General features: G+C 46.8%; 1 protein-coding gene across 5 annotated transcripts in view; it reads right to left on the bottom strand.

The window, feature by feature from the left end:
- The window catches only part of GABPB1 (GA binding protein transcription factor subunit beta 1), a 600,584-nt gene that overhangs the window by 28,408 nt on the left and 553,572 nt on the right, over positions 1-18,604 (bottom strand). For all 5 annotated transcript variants that reach the window (XM_085644252.1, XM_085644253.1, XM_085644254.1 and 2 more), the window contains one exon: positions 14,017-14,132. In XM_085644252.1, the coding sequence (XP_085500378.1) occupies positions 14,017-14,132 (116 nt within the window). The remainder of the gene's footprint in view (positions 1-14,016; positions 14,133-18,604) is intronic.

Here is an 18,604-nt window from a genome sequence, read left to right as displayed (position 1 = left end):
TTCCAGAGTCACTCCCGCAAAGAGGGCTGCTAACGTAGCAACAGCTCTGGTGGAGGGAGCCTTTGCTGTCCTTTCCAAAGGTTTGTTAGCTTTCACATGACAGAACTGTATCACAGCCGAAATCCATCTTGTGAAAGTTGCTTTTGTTATTGCAGTCCCTTCTCTGCCTTGGTCATGGGCAACAAATATTTGATCAGTCTTTCGAATGTCCTTCCTTCTCTAAAGATAGAACTTAAGGCAATGTTTGATATCCAGCGAAAGTAGTGCTTGCTCTTCAGGCATTGATGGTGGCAGAATAAAAGAACCGGAGTATAACTGGCTCATTGAGGTGTAATTGTGACACCACTTTAGGAATAAATATAGGATTAGTCCCTGGAATCACAGTGTCATTAATATTTAAAAGATTTACCTAATGGTGAACGCCTGGATTTCGCTTACCCTTCTGGCTTAGGTGAGGGCCAGCAGAAGAGCGACTTTCCACATTAGGAATTTCAATTCAGCTTTATGAATGGGTTTGAATGGTCTTTTCATGAGTTGTGCAAAGACCACGTTGAGGTTCCATTCCGGCGGAGGTGCTCGCACTGGAGGGAAAGTATGGAACAGCCCCTTCATGAATTGTTTGATTAGGCTTGAGGCACAAAGAGAAGTGGCACTGGAAGCTCTTTTATAGCGAGAGATGGAAGCCAGATGCATCTTAACTGAAGCAAAAGCTAAAACAGATTTTGCCAAGGAGAGGAGATATGGTAAAATCTATTGTGAGGATACTTGAAATGGATGCAGACCATTTTGTTGGCACCAAAAACAGAACCTTTTCCATTTTATTTTCTATGTCTTGTTGGTGCTCTCCGCTAAAGACTTTAGGAGAATGTCAGGTTTCTAAACTCCAAGAATTCAGGAGCCAAGCGTGTAATTGCAGTGACTCCAGATTCGGATGGCGCATTAAACTGTTGTCCCTGGATAGGGGAGGAGGAAACAGCTGCAGATCTATTGGTCTGGCTTCTGAAAGGTGAAGAGGTTCCGGGAACCAAGGTTGCCTGATCCACCTGGGCGCAATGGGAATCAGGCGACATCCTTCCAGCTTCATTTTGTTCAGAACCCTGGGCATCAATGGGATGGGGGGAAAGGCGTAGGCACATGTCCCTGACCATCGCATCGAAAGGGCATTGCCCTGAGACCCAGGGAGGAGGAACCTGCTGGCATAGGACAGTCATTTGGCGGTGATGTTCGTGGCAAACAGGTCCAGAGCTGTCTTTCCCCATAGTGCAAATACTCCATCCAGTTGGAATTGGTTGAGTTCCCATTCATGGCAGTGGTCTGTAGGTCTGCTGAGAGCATCAGCTAGCATGTTGTGTAAACCTGGAACATGCTCGACCCTGAGAGAAATCCCGTGCACTGTTGCCCAGCTCCACAGTTCTTGCGCTTCCAGAGAAAGTGTGAGAGATTTATCCCTCCCTGTTTGTTTAAGTAGAAGATACTGGTCGTTTTGTCCTTACGGACCAGTACAGAAGCGCCTTCTATTCTCGTCAGGAAGGCCTGTAAAGAGTATAAAGAGAGGAATATAGTCTTCAACTCCAGGCTCTTGATATGACTTTGTTGAGAATTGGACCATTTGCCTTGAATTGAAGGTCCTGCAAATGACCTCTCCAGCCTTCCATGGAGGCATCCGTTTTCGGGATGTAGTCTGGTATGTTTTGCAAGAAAGTAAGCCCTTTTGAAAGGTTTGGGGTGTGGTACCACCATTGCATTGCTATCTTCATGACCGGAGTAACCTGAGTGATGTCTTCAAAAGATCCAGACGTTTGAAGCCATTGTTTTTGCAATTTTTCCTGAAGAGGTTGCATTTTGAGTTTTGGCAAGGGAACCAGATCGATCGCTAATGAGCACATCCCTAGGAGCGACTTGTATTTCCTTACTGAAACTCACTTTTTTCTTGAGATGGCCATAGCCAATTGTCGTAGACGGGTTTGACGTTCTTCCGACAAGAATGCTTTGCATTGGATCATGTCCAATCTGGCTACCAGGAATGGTACTATTTGATTGGGAATAAATGAAGACTTAGTGATGTTCACTGTCAACCCCAGCTTGCTGAACAGCCGAAGACAAGCATTCGTGGTCCTGGTTGCTTGCTTTGCCGGTGGTGCTTTTAGCAGCCAGTCATCCAAGTAGGAGAATACTTGCTGACCTTGAGAACGTAGGGCTGTGGCTACCAGCGCGAAGCACTCTGTAAATATCCTGGGTGCCGACTTGAAGCTGAAAGGAAGAACTTTGAATTGGTAGTGGGTACCAGCCTCCATGAATCTGGGGAATTTTTGATGCTTCCGATGAATGGGGATGTGGAAGTATGCATCTTCCAAATCGAGGGAGGTCATGAAGTCTCCTTTGCGGAGACGTCGTTAGATCTTGGCCAGAGTTACCATCCTGATAGTTTGCTTCCCCAGGAACTTGTTTAACTTTCTGAGATCCCAAATATGTCTTCAGTCCCCTGACTTCTTCATAATGAAGAAAAAACGGGAATAGAAACTTTGACCTTTTTGCAGAGTTGGAACTTCCTCAATAGCTCCTTTTGAGAGCATAACTTTTGCTTCTTTGTGCAATAAGTGAAGACAAGGGGGAGGGGCTCCCCGGGGTGGAGTAGTTGGAGGTTTCTCTACGAAATCCAGAGTATGACCAAAGGCAATCAGATCCAGCACCCAACGGTCCATTGTTATACTCTCCCATTGCTGAAAGAAACTGCAGATCTTTGCACCCACGGGAGGGGAAAGGGAGTGGGTGCTTGTAATCTGTTCAGATCATCTCCCATTATCTCTGCCTTGAGTCAATGCTGTCCTTCGGCCCCCTTGATGAGAGAAACCAGCCGTGGAAGGTTGACGGTAGTAAGCACGTTGATAGGCTTGCCTGTGTTGTGGCTGATAGGGCTGATTTTGTTGTGCCCTCTGGATGTTTCCTCTGTAGGTAGCAAAACCACGTCCTTTTGATCCCCTGAATGGTATTTTCCTGTACTGGAGGGAGCCTAAAGATTTTGCTGTATCGGTATCATTTTTGATGGATAGAAGCGCCTCATCTATGTTTACCAAACAAAGCGTCCCCATCTAACGCCATATCCAGGACCTTTGTCTGGACCTCAGGTCTAAAGGTGGTGGCTTTCAACCACCCTTGGTGCCTCAAGACTGCTGCACTTGCCAACTGGCAAAGCCTAGTAACGAAGCCATGTCCGACCACATCGGTCCATCATAGCGGCCGATGATAGCCAAAGCGTTGGCCGCCTTGATGGTAGTTGCAGCCCTGGTGGAGAAACACTTCCCCATGATGTCCTGCTTATGCCCTTCTTTGTCCAGAGGGATTGAGATCTGGGTGGCCGGGTTCTCATTTGTGCCGCCTTCGAAATAGCATAATCCGGCTCAGGTAAGAAGGCGAATCTTCTTGGGCCATGTACTTCTCTATGCAAGAGAGCACTGGTGGTATTGTGGCCAGAGTCTTCATTATCTTCACTCCCTTTTGCCAGATGTAGTCTATGATTGGTATTGTTGGCTTGGATTTCTTAGCTTTCTCTTTAAAATCATACAGGAAGCAGTCCGTATGTTTAACACCCAGGGGGAGAGGGAATCTATTAGAAGCTTTCTCCATTAAGTTGTAGAAACCCCCTATGTCTTCTGGAGGGGAATCCGCTGGATGGTATGACGGAGAAAAGGAAGTGGGAATGATGTAGTTCTCCCAAGGATCTGCAGGCGTAGGTTCTGAAATTTCACCTTCTTCCCTCTCCTCGTCCGAGGAGGAAGGGTCGACCTGAGCAGGCTCCTGTATTGGAGGGAGTGGTACAGTAGGTGTAACTGGTGAAACCGGTGTTTCAAGGGACTGTGGTTGAACCTGAGACAGCTCCTTGTGAACATTTTGAGATGGAAATCTTTGTTTGTAGTCTGCCAGCATAGCCTGAAGGTCCTAAATCAAGGATGGTGGAAGATGTGCCATCTATTTAGGGCGAGATTCAGGAGTATAGTCATAGTGTTGATAATGACGTGGAGGTGCCAGATATGATTGATAGTATTGTTTATCTTCATAGTCCTCGTCATCTTCCTCGCACTTAACATGCAACTCTGATGGGCTATGTGCTGCTCTGTATACTAAGTCATCTCCTTCTTCCGACTCCTGTAGCTCCAAAAGGTGCGAAGGAGGCAAAGTGGAGATCTTACTTTATGCTGACAATTCCGCATGAAAATATTTTTTTGTCATGCTAATCATCGTCGACAGTGGCGTCGACGGAATCCTGGCCACCGACGATGGAATTCCGGTTGCCAACAGGGTTGTTGCAAACCATGTTGCCGTAAACGGTGTCGTTGTTGTTGAAACGTCGTCGGCAATATCGCCATCGACGGTGTCAGCGTCGTTGACAGTAAGGATGTCAGCGGTATAGTTTGACAGTTACATCGTCGACTTCGCCAATGAAGCCTTCGTTGACGGCACAGATGGGGAGGAGGTCGACAATGATGGAGTCAACTATGCTGTCGTCAGCAGTATGGGCCCGGAGATGGCCACTGTCGTACCTACCGTTGACGGGACAGACGGCATAACAGTAACTTGTCGTCGATGATCTAGTGACGGTCGTCAACGAAAGCGTCGTCAACAGGGATTATTCAGTTTGAATTTCTCCAGATCTGATGAGGAGGCTCTATGGTGCTTCTTTTCTTTCCTCACTGGAGTAGAGCAGACTGAAGACGAAGGCTCAGAGGAGACTTTAGAATATTTCTCATGTTTGAGCTCTTGCTCTCTGAGGAGGGTTTGAGGTGTTTCCTGCCCGCTCCAGTGTCTTTCTCCTGAGATTTTGCTCTCTTGTGAGGCTTGGATGAACAATAACTGTCCTCTGCAGACGACTTCCAGTGCTTAGTGGACTGCAGCCATAAAAGCAGCCTTCCCTCTATGTCTCTTAGTGTTTTTGAAGAGAAAGTTCGACAAGTTTTGCACTGCTTTACCTCATGGGCTGGGTGGAGGCAATAAATGCAGTCCTTGTGAGTATCATCAACATGGACCCTTTTCTTGCCACAAGTCTTGAGGACACGGAATAGTCCTTTCTTATCAGACATGATGAAAAAACATTTTAGGAAAAAATCCTAGAAGGTAGAAGAAAACTGAGTAGAACTCAGGGAGACTCCCTTCACACCAACATGAGATGAAAATCTGAGGGAAACTGCCTCTGCTGGGAAGGTTCTAGAGGGAGCTAGCAGCTGATTGGCTGCATTCAACATTTGTTCCTTTTTTTAAAAAGAACATAGTTAGACTATGTTTAACATGGCTCAAGGCCATTATAGCCTATGGCATTATTTAAATACTACTTGATTATGGTACCGTGGGACTCCCATCTTGACGACAGGGAATCATTCAGGCATGTGAATCTATGAAAGATACCCCAATACTGAATAACTGGTTAGCTGCTAGACCCCGGCTTGGCGGTATGACAATTAGGGTGTGCACGCCCCTCAATTATTCCAAGGCACATCTGGTGAATCCCTCGGATAACCAGCTCCTCAGGGGGTGTCAAGATGTTGAAGGAGAAGGGAAATCGAGCAGCCCAGTCCAACAAAATCTTGTCTTATGCGCAGCGCGTACCCCCCTTTCCTCCGGGTCCTGGTGCATAGGAGATGACTGTGACTGACCCTGTGGAGGAAGTGCGGCAGACTGTGGAGCTGGCCCCCTCCCTTGCAGATGTTCTGGCAGCGATCCAAACTACTCGGGACGAGATGGTCCAAAGGATTGACTGTTGCCATTGAGGTCAATCTACTGCCCTGTGATTGGACCCAGTGACCACTACAGAACAAAATGTAGACACCCTACAAGCAGAGGTCCGTACACTCCAAGACACGGTTCTTGACCTACAGAAGCAAGTGATCCGATTGGGTGACAGAGTGGAGGACTCTGAAGGGAGGTCGTGTAGGAACAATCTACACTTTGTAGGTTTTCCTGAAAAAGCGGAAGGGCCCTCTGCCGGGTTATTCTTGGTAGATTGGACTACTACTGTCCTGGCCCCCAAAAGGCTATGTAACTCTTTCACCGTCGAAGGAGTACACAGGGCGCTTGTGCCTCAGCCTACACCTGGTGCTATTGTATCCGGATTTTCAATTTTCAGGACCGGGGCGCCATTCAGCAAACTATTCGCACCTGAGGGCCTCTGTTATTTGAAGGGAACCCTATCTCAATCTACCGAGACTACACGCAACGTGTGCAGGACCAACGGAAAACATTTCTTGAGGTAAAACGACATCTTCGAGATCTTAATCTCAAATACAGCTTCCACTTAACAGCCAAACTGCAGGTCGAAAGCCACGAAAAAGCCTTGCTTTTATTCTCGGCCATCGAGGCAAGTGACTGGCTGGACTCTCTGGGACATTCAGGCACCTGTCTTGTACCCATGGCGGAATCATCAGGGTCCTCTGCATTGGGCAGATCTGCCAGAGATCGGAACCGACTGAATCAATGGAGGTTCCGGGATAAGACTGGGAGCCCTGGATGAATTAGAGTCTGCCCTGATGGGACGCTGCAAGCCACGGATGCAGTTCCTGATTCGGATGGGATATCGCATGACCAACTGATAGACTAAGGTCCGAATGAGGACATTGCCATGTAAGACTTGGGGCTCTCACAGAGAAGAACGGACATACATGCTTGAGCCAAGATAAGTGACATGATGTGTATCTGTGATGATATGAGGGAGTACTGGGGCAGTTTTGTGGGGGAAAAGTTCCAGGAGGTACTGTATGAGGAGATTATTTCTCCAGAAAATAGCTGAGTGATGTTGACAGGGGGCTTAACCCCCTCCCCCAAGGTTGGCAATTGGATGGGGGCTGGAGGTCCTGGCCTCGCACCCTGCCAGCTGACCAACCACTAGTGAAGCAAAAATGTCTGTGGAAAGTTAAGCCATGAACAACACAAAAGGGGAGGAAAAGGGAAAACGGAATGGGGATAGGAGTTTGTCGTTCTTTGTTCTGCTTTGTTCTGGTTGGGCTATTTGGTGGCACTCACAACTCCTTACCCTGTCTGACAGGCCAGAGAGGATGATGGTACTGCTCAAGGGAAGGGGGAAGTTGGATTGAAAAAATATGTACCTGTTGTAGTATGGTTGGGGTCGTTGACCCTGCTTCTGGGTCTAAAAAATATGTGTATATTGCTAGGAAGGTCCCAGTGGCTGCAGGGGTCGTTCAGAACAGTGTTGCTGTGATGGAGTGATGCAGGTGTATTATGTGACTTATGGCTGCCTCGATAACAAAGTTGATTTCTTGGAATGTCTGTGGTATCGCTGCCTTTGAGAAACACAGACGGGTGTTCACTTATCTGAAACGGCATGTCTGCAAGAAACGCATATTTGGGGGGATTCCATTCCATGCCTAAGGAAATGGAGAGGACAGCTTTTTGCCACCTTATATTCCGGCTTTGCACGAGGGGTCCTTATATAGTTGCCTCCAGGGGTTCCCTTTCAATATTTACACCATGTGGCGGATCCCGAGGAGAGGTATGTCATTTTGCAAGGGAAGTTGTAGGGGAAGGAGATTTGCATAATTAATGTGTATGCCCCTACTGTTGACTGCCCTGCTTTCTTCCCTGCCGTGATGGAGGCGGCAGATCCTTATTTGGGTGCAGCGATAATATTGGCTGGTGACGTTAACTGTGTTCTTGATGGAACGCTGGACGGCGAGCCCCCTCGATCCCATACTGCACCCCTCTTGACTGGGACACTAAGGGTCATTTTGGTTAGTATGCAAGGTGGAGGGGGATCACCTACTTACCCAGATACCCCTTGGATCCCTCGCCTGTTCTGTTGTGTTAGGGGATCCATGATCACCCAGCAATACCCTGTAGCGCCTTAGGGCGCGAAAGCGCTGACAGATCCTCCCTTTGCGGCTACGGTCTTGGACAACCTGATAAGTTACTTTGAAGAAAACTGGGGGTCTGCATCGAGGCGAGTGCTCAAATGTCCTTAGAGGGGCGTGTATCAAGACGTCCTATGGGGTCCGGCGTCAGCTGAACAGGACATAAAAACTCAATAAGTAAAACTGGATAGACTAGAGGCAGCGGTTCCCACAGACCTTCACACTATGGCAGAGTGATGTGCCACCTAGGATACTTTGCTGGAGGATTGGCGTAGGTTAGAGAAATTCATGCATACCGCACACCGCCAATGACTACACATGGAGGGAGATAAAACGGGAGCATTGCTGGCCCGATTGGTTAAATGGGAATCGGCTACGTCACCTATATTATAGCTACGTGGTAGCAACGGAGAGTTAGTGTATCCGCAACGCGCAATTACGCAAGTCCTGGCTGTACATCTCGGTAACATCTATGCCAAACAAATATTCCCCCCCCACCACAGGAGGCGGGTCAGGACTTTATGGCCTCTGTCGAACTCCCCAGATTTGAACTGGAGGTGACTGAAGTGCTGAATGCTACGATTACTAGAGAGGAGATCCTCTTGGTAATCCAATGTCTTAAGCCCGCCAAACGTCCTGGGAATGATGGGCTGCCGGCTGAATTTTCCCATAGGTTTGCCCCTCTATTGGTTGACCACCTTTTGGAAGTCTATAATGAGGTACTCTGGGTTAACTCTCTGCTGGCCTCCATGCACGAGGCCTTGGTGGCTATGATACCAATGTCTGACAAGGAACCTTTAGTGGATAGCTCCTAAAGGCCGATCTCTTTCTTAAACTTGGATGTGAAAGTTCTGAGCGGGATTCTGTTGGCCCGCCTTCTCCCACATGTACCCCTTCTTATACATACAGATCAAGTGGGGTTTATCCCGAAGTGTAGTACCACCCATAACCTAAGACGTCTGGCGCATGTGTGGCACGCCCTGTGGCTTATGGAGGACGAATATGCTCTAGCACTTTTAGACATAGACAAAGCCTTCGTTTCTATGGATTGGTCCATTGTTCGTCAACGGATTGGAGTGGGTCCGGGTTTTATTAAATGGGTCCAGTTACTTTTTACTGCACCCTCGGCCAGAATAAGAGCTGGAGGACTGGTATCAAATCCCTTTGAGCTGTGCCAGAGCACCCATCAGGGTTGCCCTCTAACATCACTCTTATTTGCAGTTGCTATAGAACCCCCTGCAGCTGCCCTGCGTGATAGGATGGGTTTATAAGGGATGATTCTGGGGGAAACCATCCATGTGGTCCCCCTTTAAGCTAATGACACGCTGGTATACCTCTGAACTGGGCCGGACTGGGAACCAAAACCGGCCCTGGCAAAGTGCTCGGCCTGCCCCCCGGGGCTTGTGGGTGCCGTCGAGCTCTTTGCCAGGGCCGGTTTTCGGCCGATTTTGTTACAGGGCCGATTTTGCAGCTATGCTGCAAAAACGGCCCTGTAACAAAAACGGCCCCCAGGGGCCCAAAACCGGCCCCCACTAGTGCGGCGCACCGGGGGATTGCCCGGTGCCCGCTACGGCCAGTCCGAGCCTGCCTTTGAAAGCCAGCATATGCGGTGCCTATCCTCCTTAAGGTGCTACAACAGTTTGGAGTTATCTTGGGTCTCCGTATTAATCAGGGGAAATCTATATTGATCCCCATGGGAAGACTGGCAGAAAGACCGGTGGACGAGTTACCTCTGGTAGAGTTTCAATGGGTGACTGAGGGAGCTAGATACTTAGAGATTCGACTGGTGACTACAGCCTCCTCCTACTGAGATCTTAATATGTGAAGTGCAGGGGAAGGAATATGTGGCTCCATATGGTTCTTGCGGGACTTGCCCCTCTCCCTTATGGGTTGCATAGCAATCGTGAACATGAGAATTCTGCCACTATGTCTATATGCACTACAACACTCAATTTATGTGGTCCCCAAACCTTATTTCCAGGCTCTAGACAGTTTATTGGTGGACCTCCTGTGGGCCTCCGGACAATAGGGTACACTTTAAAAAACTACAGAGAACATGGGGTATGGGGAGCTGGAGGTTACCTACCTGGATTATTATTACATGGCTTCCCAACTACAACATGCGGTACATTGGCTGGATAGTGAGGATAACTGGGAGAAGCGACTCCTAGCGAACACGTACAGTAACTGCCCTCTGCCAGATCTCCTGATGCTAGGTTCCAGGGTCCCCGCATTGCTTCCCTATATTGTGCAGCATGTGGCTATCACCTGGGAGGCCGCAGTCAAGCGGGTGGTACGGTGAGCCCCCTATGCTCCAGATATGCCTCTGTGGTTGGTACGAACTTTCTCCTGTATCGTTAACTCCATGTCTGTGCAGCGCTGGTAGGAGGGAGGATGCTAGCTTCTAGGGGATCCTTATGTTAATGGCCAATTTAAAGAGGAAATTACTTCCTTTAATCTGGGGGGATAGTTTCTACAGTACGAAAAGTTATCAAGGGTTGCTTGGTTTACTTCCTGCCCCAAAATAAGAAGAAACTAAGTTGACTATTTGTTCTTCTAGGACTAGTACTAGCAAAGAGATGCATTGCTATTGCGTTGCTTGGGCCCTGGCCCCCACCCGTTGAGGCATGGGTGAGAGAAGTGCGAATGGGCAACAGCAGAGGCAGTGCAAATGAAATGCACCCGGAAGGATGAAAAACTTGAAGATGATCTTCAGGCATGGTCCTATATGTTATTTGACCTGAGGTAACCATGGGCCCCAGGGGTGCGCGATACTGCAGGGGACTCAGTTGGCCCTGGAGAGCTGAACGTTGGATGATGGGTGTCGATCAAGAGTACATTGGGATACGTAGGATGCACTTGTACATTTGAATCTTTTCATTGACACGATGCCATCACAAGGAGGTAGGGGAGAAAGGGGTGGCGGAGTTAATCAAGAGGTAAACTATATTTTTCCATCTTGGATGTAGTGAGTGAGGGGCACTGTGGGATTGTTTGCAGTTGTGCACACAGAAACCGCTGCAAAGGTGGGTAGTTTTACCCTATTGGTTAGGGAAAGGCAAGAAGTCACCTCTACCCACAAGTTACTGCCAGGCATAAATATGGCACCAAAAGACACCTTCAGAATACTCTGTACACATGGAAGAACAAAAGGAGGACTGCACCTTCTTTTTGTGACATGTGAGGAAACCTAAAAGCCTGAACCTGCTCCCACTTGTACCCAGAACAAAGACGTGGACTCCAGGAGGTCACTTGGCTGACCTCCTGTGTGGTTACAAGACTTCAACAATTTGCAAGAAGCCTTTTTCTTGAAGTGCCCAACTGACCAGTACCAACTGGACGCGACCTGGCTGGTGGTCTCTGCTATAGTGAGTCTTGATCTCTAAGCGCCATTCCTGAGGTCCAGGGATACTTTGCTCTGTCTAACTGGACTTCTCTTATCAATCCTGAAAATGCTTGGACTTTAAGACCTCTGCAGGACTGGGACAAACCAGATAAGCCAAATCCGTCCAAGGTGCGATCTTGCTGGGTTGAAGAAACAGGTTTACTCTGCTCAGAGTTTCTCTGCAGCAGTAAATCTGTTTCAGCAGAACCTCGCTGTGAAGGTATCCTGTCTCATGAAGCCTCTGTTGGACAAATCACGCACCCTTCTCCTGCTGGAGGACTACAAGCTCCGAAGTTAGAAATCTTGACTGAAAGAAGGTGCCAAAAGTATCCAGGAAGCAAGAGGACTTCCCTGGGTGTGAAATGTGAATTTTTCCCACTTTAAACTGTTCCAGCAAAAAAAAAACGACTTCACCGGGACCTAGTCCAATGCCTATCTGACATCGTGGAGCCCTCCTGCTGCCTTGCCAAAAAAAAAAAAGACCACGTTTCAAATTAAAATATCTGACAGTCAGACCAGGTTGGTGTACCTGACCAACGCATTGCAGCTGGCATGAAATCACACATAGGTCTTAATCTACTGTGACATTTGAGTACCATTAGTGCGTTACCCACTTTTTGGCGTTAGTGTTACTTAAATCTTTCAAAATGCATATCTCTGGTTCTCCCTATTGGACTTTTGTCATTTTGGTGTAATTTTGCTAATTCAATTAGTCTCTATCCTTATAAATTGGAGAGAGATTTTTATTATGCTGGGTTTTTGAGTTTTATTATGTTGTGTTTTCAGGTTAACTGTTTTGGTAATAGTAACTGCTTTACAGATTTTCTCTCAGGTAAGACGGTCTGCTGTGTGCCTTAGTTACAAAGGGTTGAAGCTCAGGTTTAAACTACTGAAACCTTTTACTGGAGCTAACAGGATAGTAGTGCCTTTATTACTTGTGGTGGACCTCAATCCACATAAAAATCAAGAGAGGGAAACGGAGGTTGTGACTCATCCTCCTCATATACAGTGTTACAATCAAGAGTCAACCTCAAGGTCATCTACGTTGGGCCCACTGGATATAGGGGAAAATACCTTTTTCTTAAAGGAATTCTCTCTCACTGAATGTTATCCAGTGACATGCTTCATCGAGTTCTTCCCGACCCTCTGAGGGTCTGAGCTTTCTGCGACCTCTTTCCTTACGAGAGAGCACCTGTGAACAAATGTGGGGATCTATATAAGTTAATATTTAAAAACGCCTACACGGTGCCCAAATCAGTATTTATCCACGGGTCCATTTGACAAGGTTAAAAATTTGGGAAAACGGGGTAGTTGGAGTTACTATCACTTCTTGGCCCTTATACGTATGATCAACTTGTTTCTGCCATGTACTCCAATCCAGTAGCTTTCGTACGCATCAGTATGTTCCTTTTAATACCCTTTTGGGAAAGAGTGGCTGGTTATTTATTTAATTATTCATACTATGCCACACACATACACGGTACACTACTGTAATAGCCTTTATTTGAAGAAGGTCCACTTATTAGAGAGGCTTCCCCTAGAGGAAAATTTAAGAAGCAACTCTTACAGAACCTCTGAGTAGGAGGTTTTTCTGGCGACTGTGTGCAAATGTGTTCTTTGACGGACTGAAGAAGAAGTTTTGTTTTTTTTCTTTCTGTCTGAGAGGTGGACCCCAGCAATTTTTTTCAGACAATTATAGCCCAGGAAATTCTCAACTTTAGACAGGAATTTTGTATTTATGGTATGAGACCAGTCATTCTGGATCCTCAAAGGTTTTTTAAGGAAAGGTTAGACAAATGCCATAAAAAGCCACCTTATGCTTTTAGCGTAAGCAATACAGGCATTTAATATGAGGGTGAGCAAGGTCAGTCTTTCGATGGCCACAAAAGGAACATATTTTGAATAGAGCTCTTCTCATTGTCTGCCATGATGAGAGACAAACTCTTCCTCTGGTTAAAAAAAAAAAAATCATGAAGCAACTCACTGTACAGTGTAGATAAGGCAGGAGTCCAGGGAAGTTGAAGAAAATGTAAAAGTTCTGAGAAATGTAGCAATCCATCAATCTAGAGCGTAGACGTTTGTGAGAGACACCCTCACACACAACGGGAGGTAGAAATCCAAGCTAAAGAGGTCTCTAGGAGGAGCATAGAACTCAGCACTTAAACCTAATTAGCTGAAATGTGGGTTGTTTCAAATTAGGTGGATGTGCTACTTACTAACCATTGTAGCTGGTTCTATGGCGCTTAACACTGTGTTTTGTTATTCAAAAAGATCTGGGAATTCTCAGCCTCACAATGGAGAATGATTCAAGCATGTGAATCTATGAAAAATCCATTGCTGGAGGATTAGCAATTACCTGAGTCTTACCTTCTCTCCACAGCAACTCTTAGCAAATGAGGTCAGCAACATGTCAGGACCTAACTAATGTAGGCACTGGCACAGGAGGATGTTGCTGTAATCATGTTTTCAGCAGTTGGTAGGAGATAACCCCAGGAGTAGTATGCTGCTCTCTCAAAGTAATTGGTGGTGCAAAGTATTAGTATGACCAAACTCTAGGTGGCACAAATATCCTTGCCCGCAGATCAAAATGTGGCAGGGTAGATATCCCCATTTCCTAAATTCACCCTCCGATTATCAGTCCACAACATCAACTCAAAATAATACTGAGTCTAGTGCAATGGAAAGAATACCATTGAAATACATGGATTCATTACATAGAACTTCATGTATATAAATGAATTTCTTGCTCTCCAACATCAGTTTTTTTCATTGTCTTACCTGTATTTCTGAAGCTTCTAACCGATTTTCAATGATCTCAATACACTGTCTTTTGGTAGGAGGTTCCTCACTAATTACTGTTTCTTCAACCATGTCTGTTGCTGGAACAGTTAAAACTAAAATAGAAATTGCATGCTTGGTTAAATATGTAATCACCATTTTTTAAGACAAGGAGAATTCTCAGTGTTTGTAACACCTTGACTTACATCCCGGTTTCAAATGTTCTTTCAGTAAAGGAAACCTAAGCATTTTTCACAACAAAAAGTAAAAATCAGCTTTGAAGCCAGGGAGGTACACTATATCTGCCACACCGCCCTCGGTATCAGGTCTACCTCTTCCAAGGTATGCTATTGAAATTCACAAGTTGAGTGACTGAAATTCCTTTATTCGGGTAATAATTTAACCATAAACGATACAATCATAGAATAAAAGGAGAACACAACCATAACGTCCAGCATCCCAAATCATTCATTCACGTAATTGTAAAATGGATAGAACTATTACAGTCTCATAAAAACTTTGACAAATATTGCAGCCTCCTTATATTACAATGTACAAATAAATAGAGAAGAATGAGCATGAGGAAAATAAATCAAGCTAGCATAAAGCATTTTCCATTCTAAGAGCAAACTGCATAGACTTGTCAAGCACTCACCCAGCAAATGTGAATAGAAGTTAGACATTGAATAAAAAGCATAATTTGCATGCAGTGCCTAAAGTTAACATACATCACGGTCAAGACCAGAACATGTCACCAGAGAGGCACATAAAATGTATAAAACAACAAGAAAGGCATCGTGGCCTGGAAAGAAGTATAATCACAAGGAGAAACTGGTAAAGAACACATAAACACGTGCAGGAAAAGGCAACCATAAAGTGCACAGTGTTGTCTTAATCGTATCACAAATATCTATGTTGACTATTGGGGACCCAAACAAGATGAGGCTCCATCCCAGGACTTGGGGTGATTAACATGTGGTTTTTCACAGTGTGTTTCATGGACTTTATTCTCTATTAGTAAGACACATTACAAGAATACAGGCCTTTAATGTGTTCTTGCAGGAGAGGAACAGGCTATCTGGATTAAAACACAATTCTGATATATTCAAGCTCCCACTAAGTTTATTTATCTGCGACAACCACTGGATCTTCATTAAATTGTCTGCCCTAATGCAATCTTTCAATGCCAGCCAGGTGGAGAATGTTTGCAAATATTAGTCTTATTTACAACATAAATGTTTTGGGCTGTAAACAATTACGTGGGTCCTAGACTGATTTATTTTAAGATTAAGATCTGCCATAAAAAGAGAAATATTATCCAAGAATCTCTGCAACCCAACTGGGGTATGGGCTAGAACATGGGTACTCACAAACTTTCTCTCGGGGGCCAAATTTACAAAGTCGTTTGTGGCCGAGGGCCGCACCAGTGGGGGCGGGGTCAGTGGGGGGCAGGGCTAGAGTTAAACATTTAAAAAAAAAACCTGTGACCAAGAGGTCCAACACAGGCCCCTGCAGCGGACGCATCAGTCCACTGAGCCACAAGATCAGGCATACACACATCTATCTATCTCTCTATCTCTATCTATCTATCTATCTATCTATCTCTATCTATCTCTTTATCTCTATCTATTTATCTCCATCTATATCCATCTCTCTATCTCTATCTATATCCATCTCTCTATCTCTATCTATATCCATCTCTCTATCTCTATCCATCTCTCTATCTCTATTTAGCTCTCTATGTATATCCATCTGTCGGTCTCAATCCGTCTGTCGGTCTCTACCCGTCTGTCTGTCTCTATCCGTCTGTCGGTCTGTCTCTACCCGTCTGTCTGTCTCTATCCGTCTGTCGGTCTGTCTCTATCCGTCTGTCTCTATCCGTCTGTCTGTCTGTCTGTCTCTATCCGTCTGTCTGTCTGTCTCTATCCGTCTGTCTGTCTGTCTGTCTGTATCCGTCTGTCTGTCTGTCTGTCTCTATCCGTCTGTCTGTCTGTCTGTCTGTCTCTATCCGTCTGTCTGTCTGTCTGTCTGTCTCTATCCGTCTGTCTGTCTGTCTGTCTCTATCCGTCTGTCTGTCTGTCTCTATCCGTCTGTCTGTCTGTCTCTATCCGTCTGTCTGTCTGTCTGTCTGTATCCGTCTGTATCCGTCTGTCTGTCTCTATCCGTCTGTCTGTCTGTCTCTATCCGTCTGTCTGTCTGTCTCTATCCGTCTGTCTGTCGGTCTCTATCCGTCTGTCTGTCGGTCTCTATCCGTCTGTCTCTATCCGTCTGTCTGTCGGTCTGTCTCTATCCGTCTGTCTGTCGGTCTGTCTCTATCCGTCTGTCTGTCGGTCTGTCTCTATCCGTCTGTCTGTCGGTCGGTCTCTATCCGTCTGTCTGTCGGTCTCTATCCGTCTGTCTGTCGGTCTCTATCCGTCTGTCTGTCGGTCTCTATCGTCTGTCTCTATCCGTCTGTCTGTCTGTCTGTATCCGTCTGTCTGTCTGTCTGTATCCGTCTGTCTCTATCCGTCTGTCTGTCTGTCTCTATCCGTCTGTCTGTCTGTCTCTATCCGTCTGTCTGTCTGTCTCTATCCGTCTGTCTGTCGGTCTCTATCCGTCTGTCTGTCGGTCTCTATCCGTCTGTCTCTATCCGTCTGTCTGTCGGTCTGTCTCTATCCGTCTGTCTGTCGGTCTGTCTCTATCCGTCTGTCTGTTGGTCGGTCTCTATCCGTCTGTCTGTCGGTCTCTATCCGTCTGTCTGTCGGTCTCTATCGTCGGTCTCTATCCGTCTGTCTGTCGGTCTCTATCCGTCTGTCTGTCGGTCTCTATCCGTCTGTCTGTCGGTCTCTATCCGTCTGTCTGTCGGTCTCTATCCGTCTGTCTGTCTCTATCCGTCTGTCTGTCTCTATCCGTCTGTCTGTCTCTATCCGTCTGTCTGTCTCTATCCGTCTGTCTGTCTGTCTCTATCCGTCTGTCTGTCTGTCTCTATCCGTCGGTCTGTCTGTCTCTATCCGTCTGTCTGTCTCTATCCGTCTGTCTGTCTCTATCCGTCTGTCTGTCTGTCTCTATCCGTCTGTCTGTCGGTCTCTATCCGTCTGCCTGTCGGTCTCTATCCGTCTGTCTCTATCCGTCTGTCTGTCTCTATCCGTCTGTCTGTCTCTATCCGTCTGTCTGTCTCTATCCGTCTGTCTGTCTCTATCCGTCTGTCTGTCTCTATCCGTCTGTCTGTCTCTATCCGTCTGTCTGTCTCTATCCGTCTGTCTGTCTCTATCCGTCTGTCTGTCTCTATCCGTCTGTCTGTCGGTCTTTATCAGTCTGTCTGTCTGTCTCTATCCGTCTGTCTGTCGGTCTCTATCCGTCTGCCTGTCGGTCTCTATCCGTCTGCCTGTCGGTCTCTATCCGTCTGCCTGTCGGTCTCTATCGTCTGTCTCTATCCGTCTGTCTGTCTGTCTCTATCGTCTGTCTCTATCCGTCTGTCTGTCGGTCGGTCGGTCTCTATCCGTCTGTCTGTCTCTATCTGTCTGTCTGTCTCTATCTGTCTGTCTGTCTCTATCCGTCTGTCTGTCGGTCTCTATCCGTCTGTCTCTATCCGTCTGTCTGTCGGTCTGTCTCTATCCGTCTGTCTGTCGGTCTCTATCCGTCTGTCTGTCGGTCGGTCTCTATCCGTCTGTCTGTCGGTCGGTCTCTATCCGTCTGTCTGTCGGTCGGTCTCTATCCGTCTGTCTGTCTCTATCTGTCTGTCTGTCTCTATCCGTCTGTCTGTCTCTATCCGTCTGTCTGTCTCTATCTGTCTGTCTGTCTCTATCTGTCTGTCTGTCTCTATCTGTCTGTCTGTCTCTATCCGTCTGTCTGTCTCTATCTGTCTGTCGGTCTCTATCCGTCTGTCTGTCGGTCTCTATCCGTCTGTCTGTCTCTATCCGTCTGTCTGTCGGTCGGTCTCTATCAGTCTGTCTGTCGGTCGGTCTCTATCCGTCTGTCTGTCGGTCGGTCTCTATCCGTCTGTCTGTCTCTATCCGTCTGTCTGTCTCTATCCGTCTGTCTGTCTCTATCCGTCTGTCTGTCGGTCTCTATCAGTCTGTCTGTCGGTCTTTATCAGTCTGTCTGTCTGTCTCTATCCGTCTGTCTGTCTGTCTCTATCCGTCTGCCTGTCGGTCTCTATCCGTCTGTCTCTATCCGTCTGTCTCTATCCGTCTGTCTGTCGGTCTGTCTCTATCCGTCTGTCTGTCGGTCTGTCTCTATCCGTCTGTCTGTCGGTCGGTCTCTATCCGTCTGTCTGTCGGTCGGTCTCTATCCGTCTGTCTGTCGGTCTCTATCCGTCTGTCTGTCGGTCTCTATCGTCTGTCTCTATCCGTCTGTCTGTCGGTCTCTATCCGTCTGTCTGTCTGTCTCTATCCGTCTGTCTGTCTGTCTCTATCCGTCTGTCTGTCTGTCTCTATCCGTCTGTCTGTCTGTCTCTATCCGTCTGTCTGTCTGTCTCTATCCGTCTGTCTGTCTCTATCCGTCTGTCTGTCTCTATCCGTCTGTCTGTCTCTATCCGTCTGTCTGTCTCTATCCGTCTGCCTGTCTCTATCCGTCTGCCTGTCTCTATCCGTCTGCCTGTCTCTATCCG

This window comes from Triturus cristatus, chromosome 3_1, assembly GCF_964204655.1.
Source record: "Triturus cristatus chromosome 3_1, aTriCri1.1, whole genome shotgun sequence".
In the NCBI taxonomy this organism is placed as follows: Eukaryota; Metazoa; Chordata; class Amphibia; order Caudata; family Salamandridae; genus Triturus; species Triturus cristatus.
The sequence above is the reverse complement of the archived record's forward strand: the minus strand, read 5'-3'. Positions and strand labels throughout refer to the sequence as shown.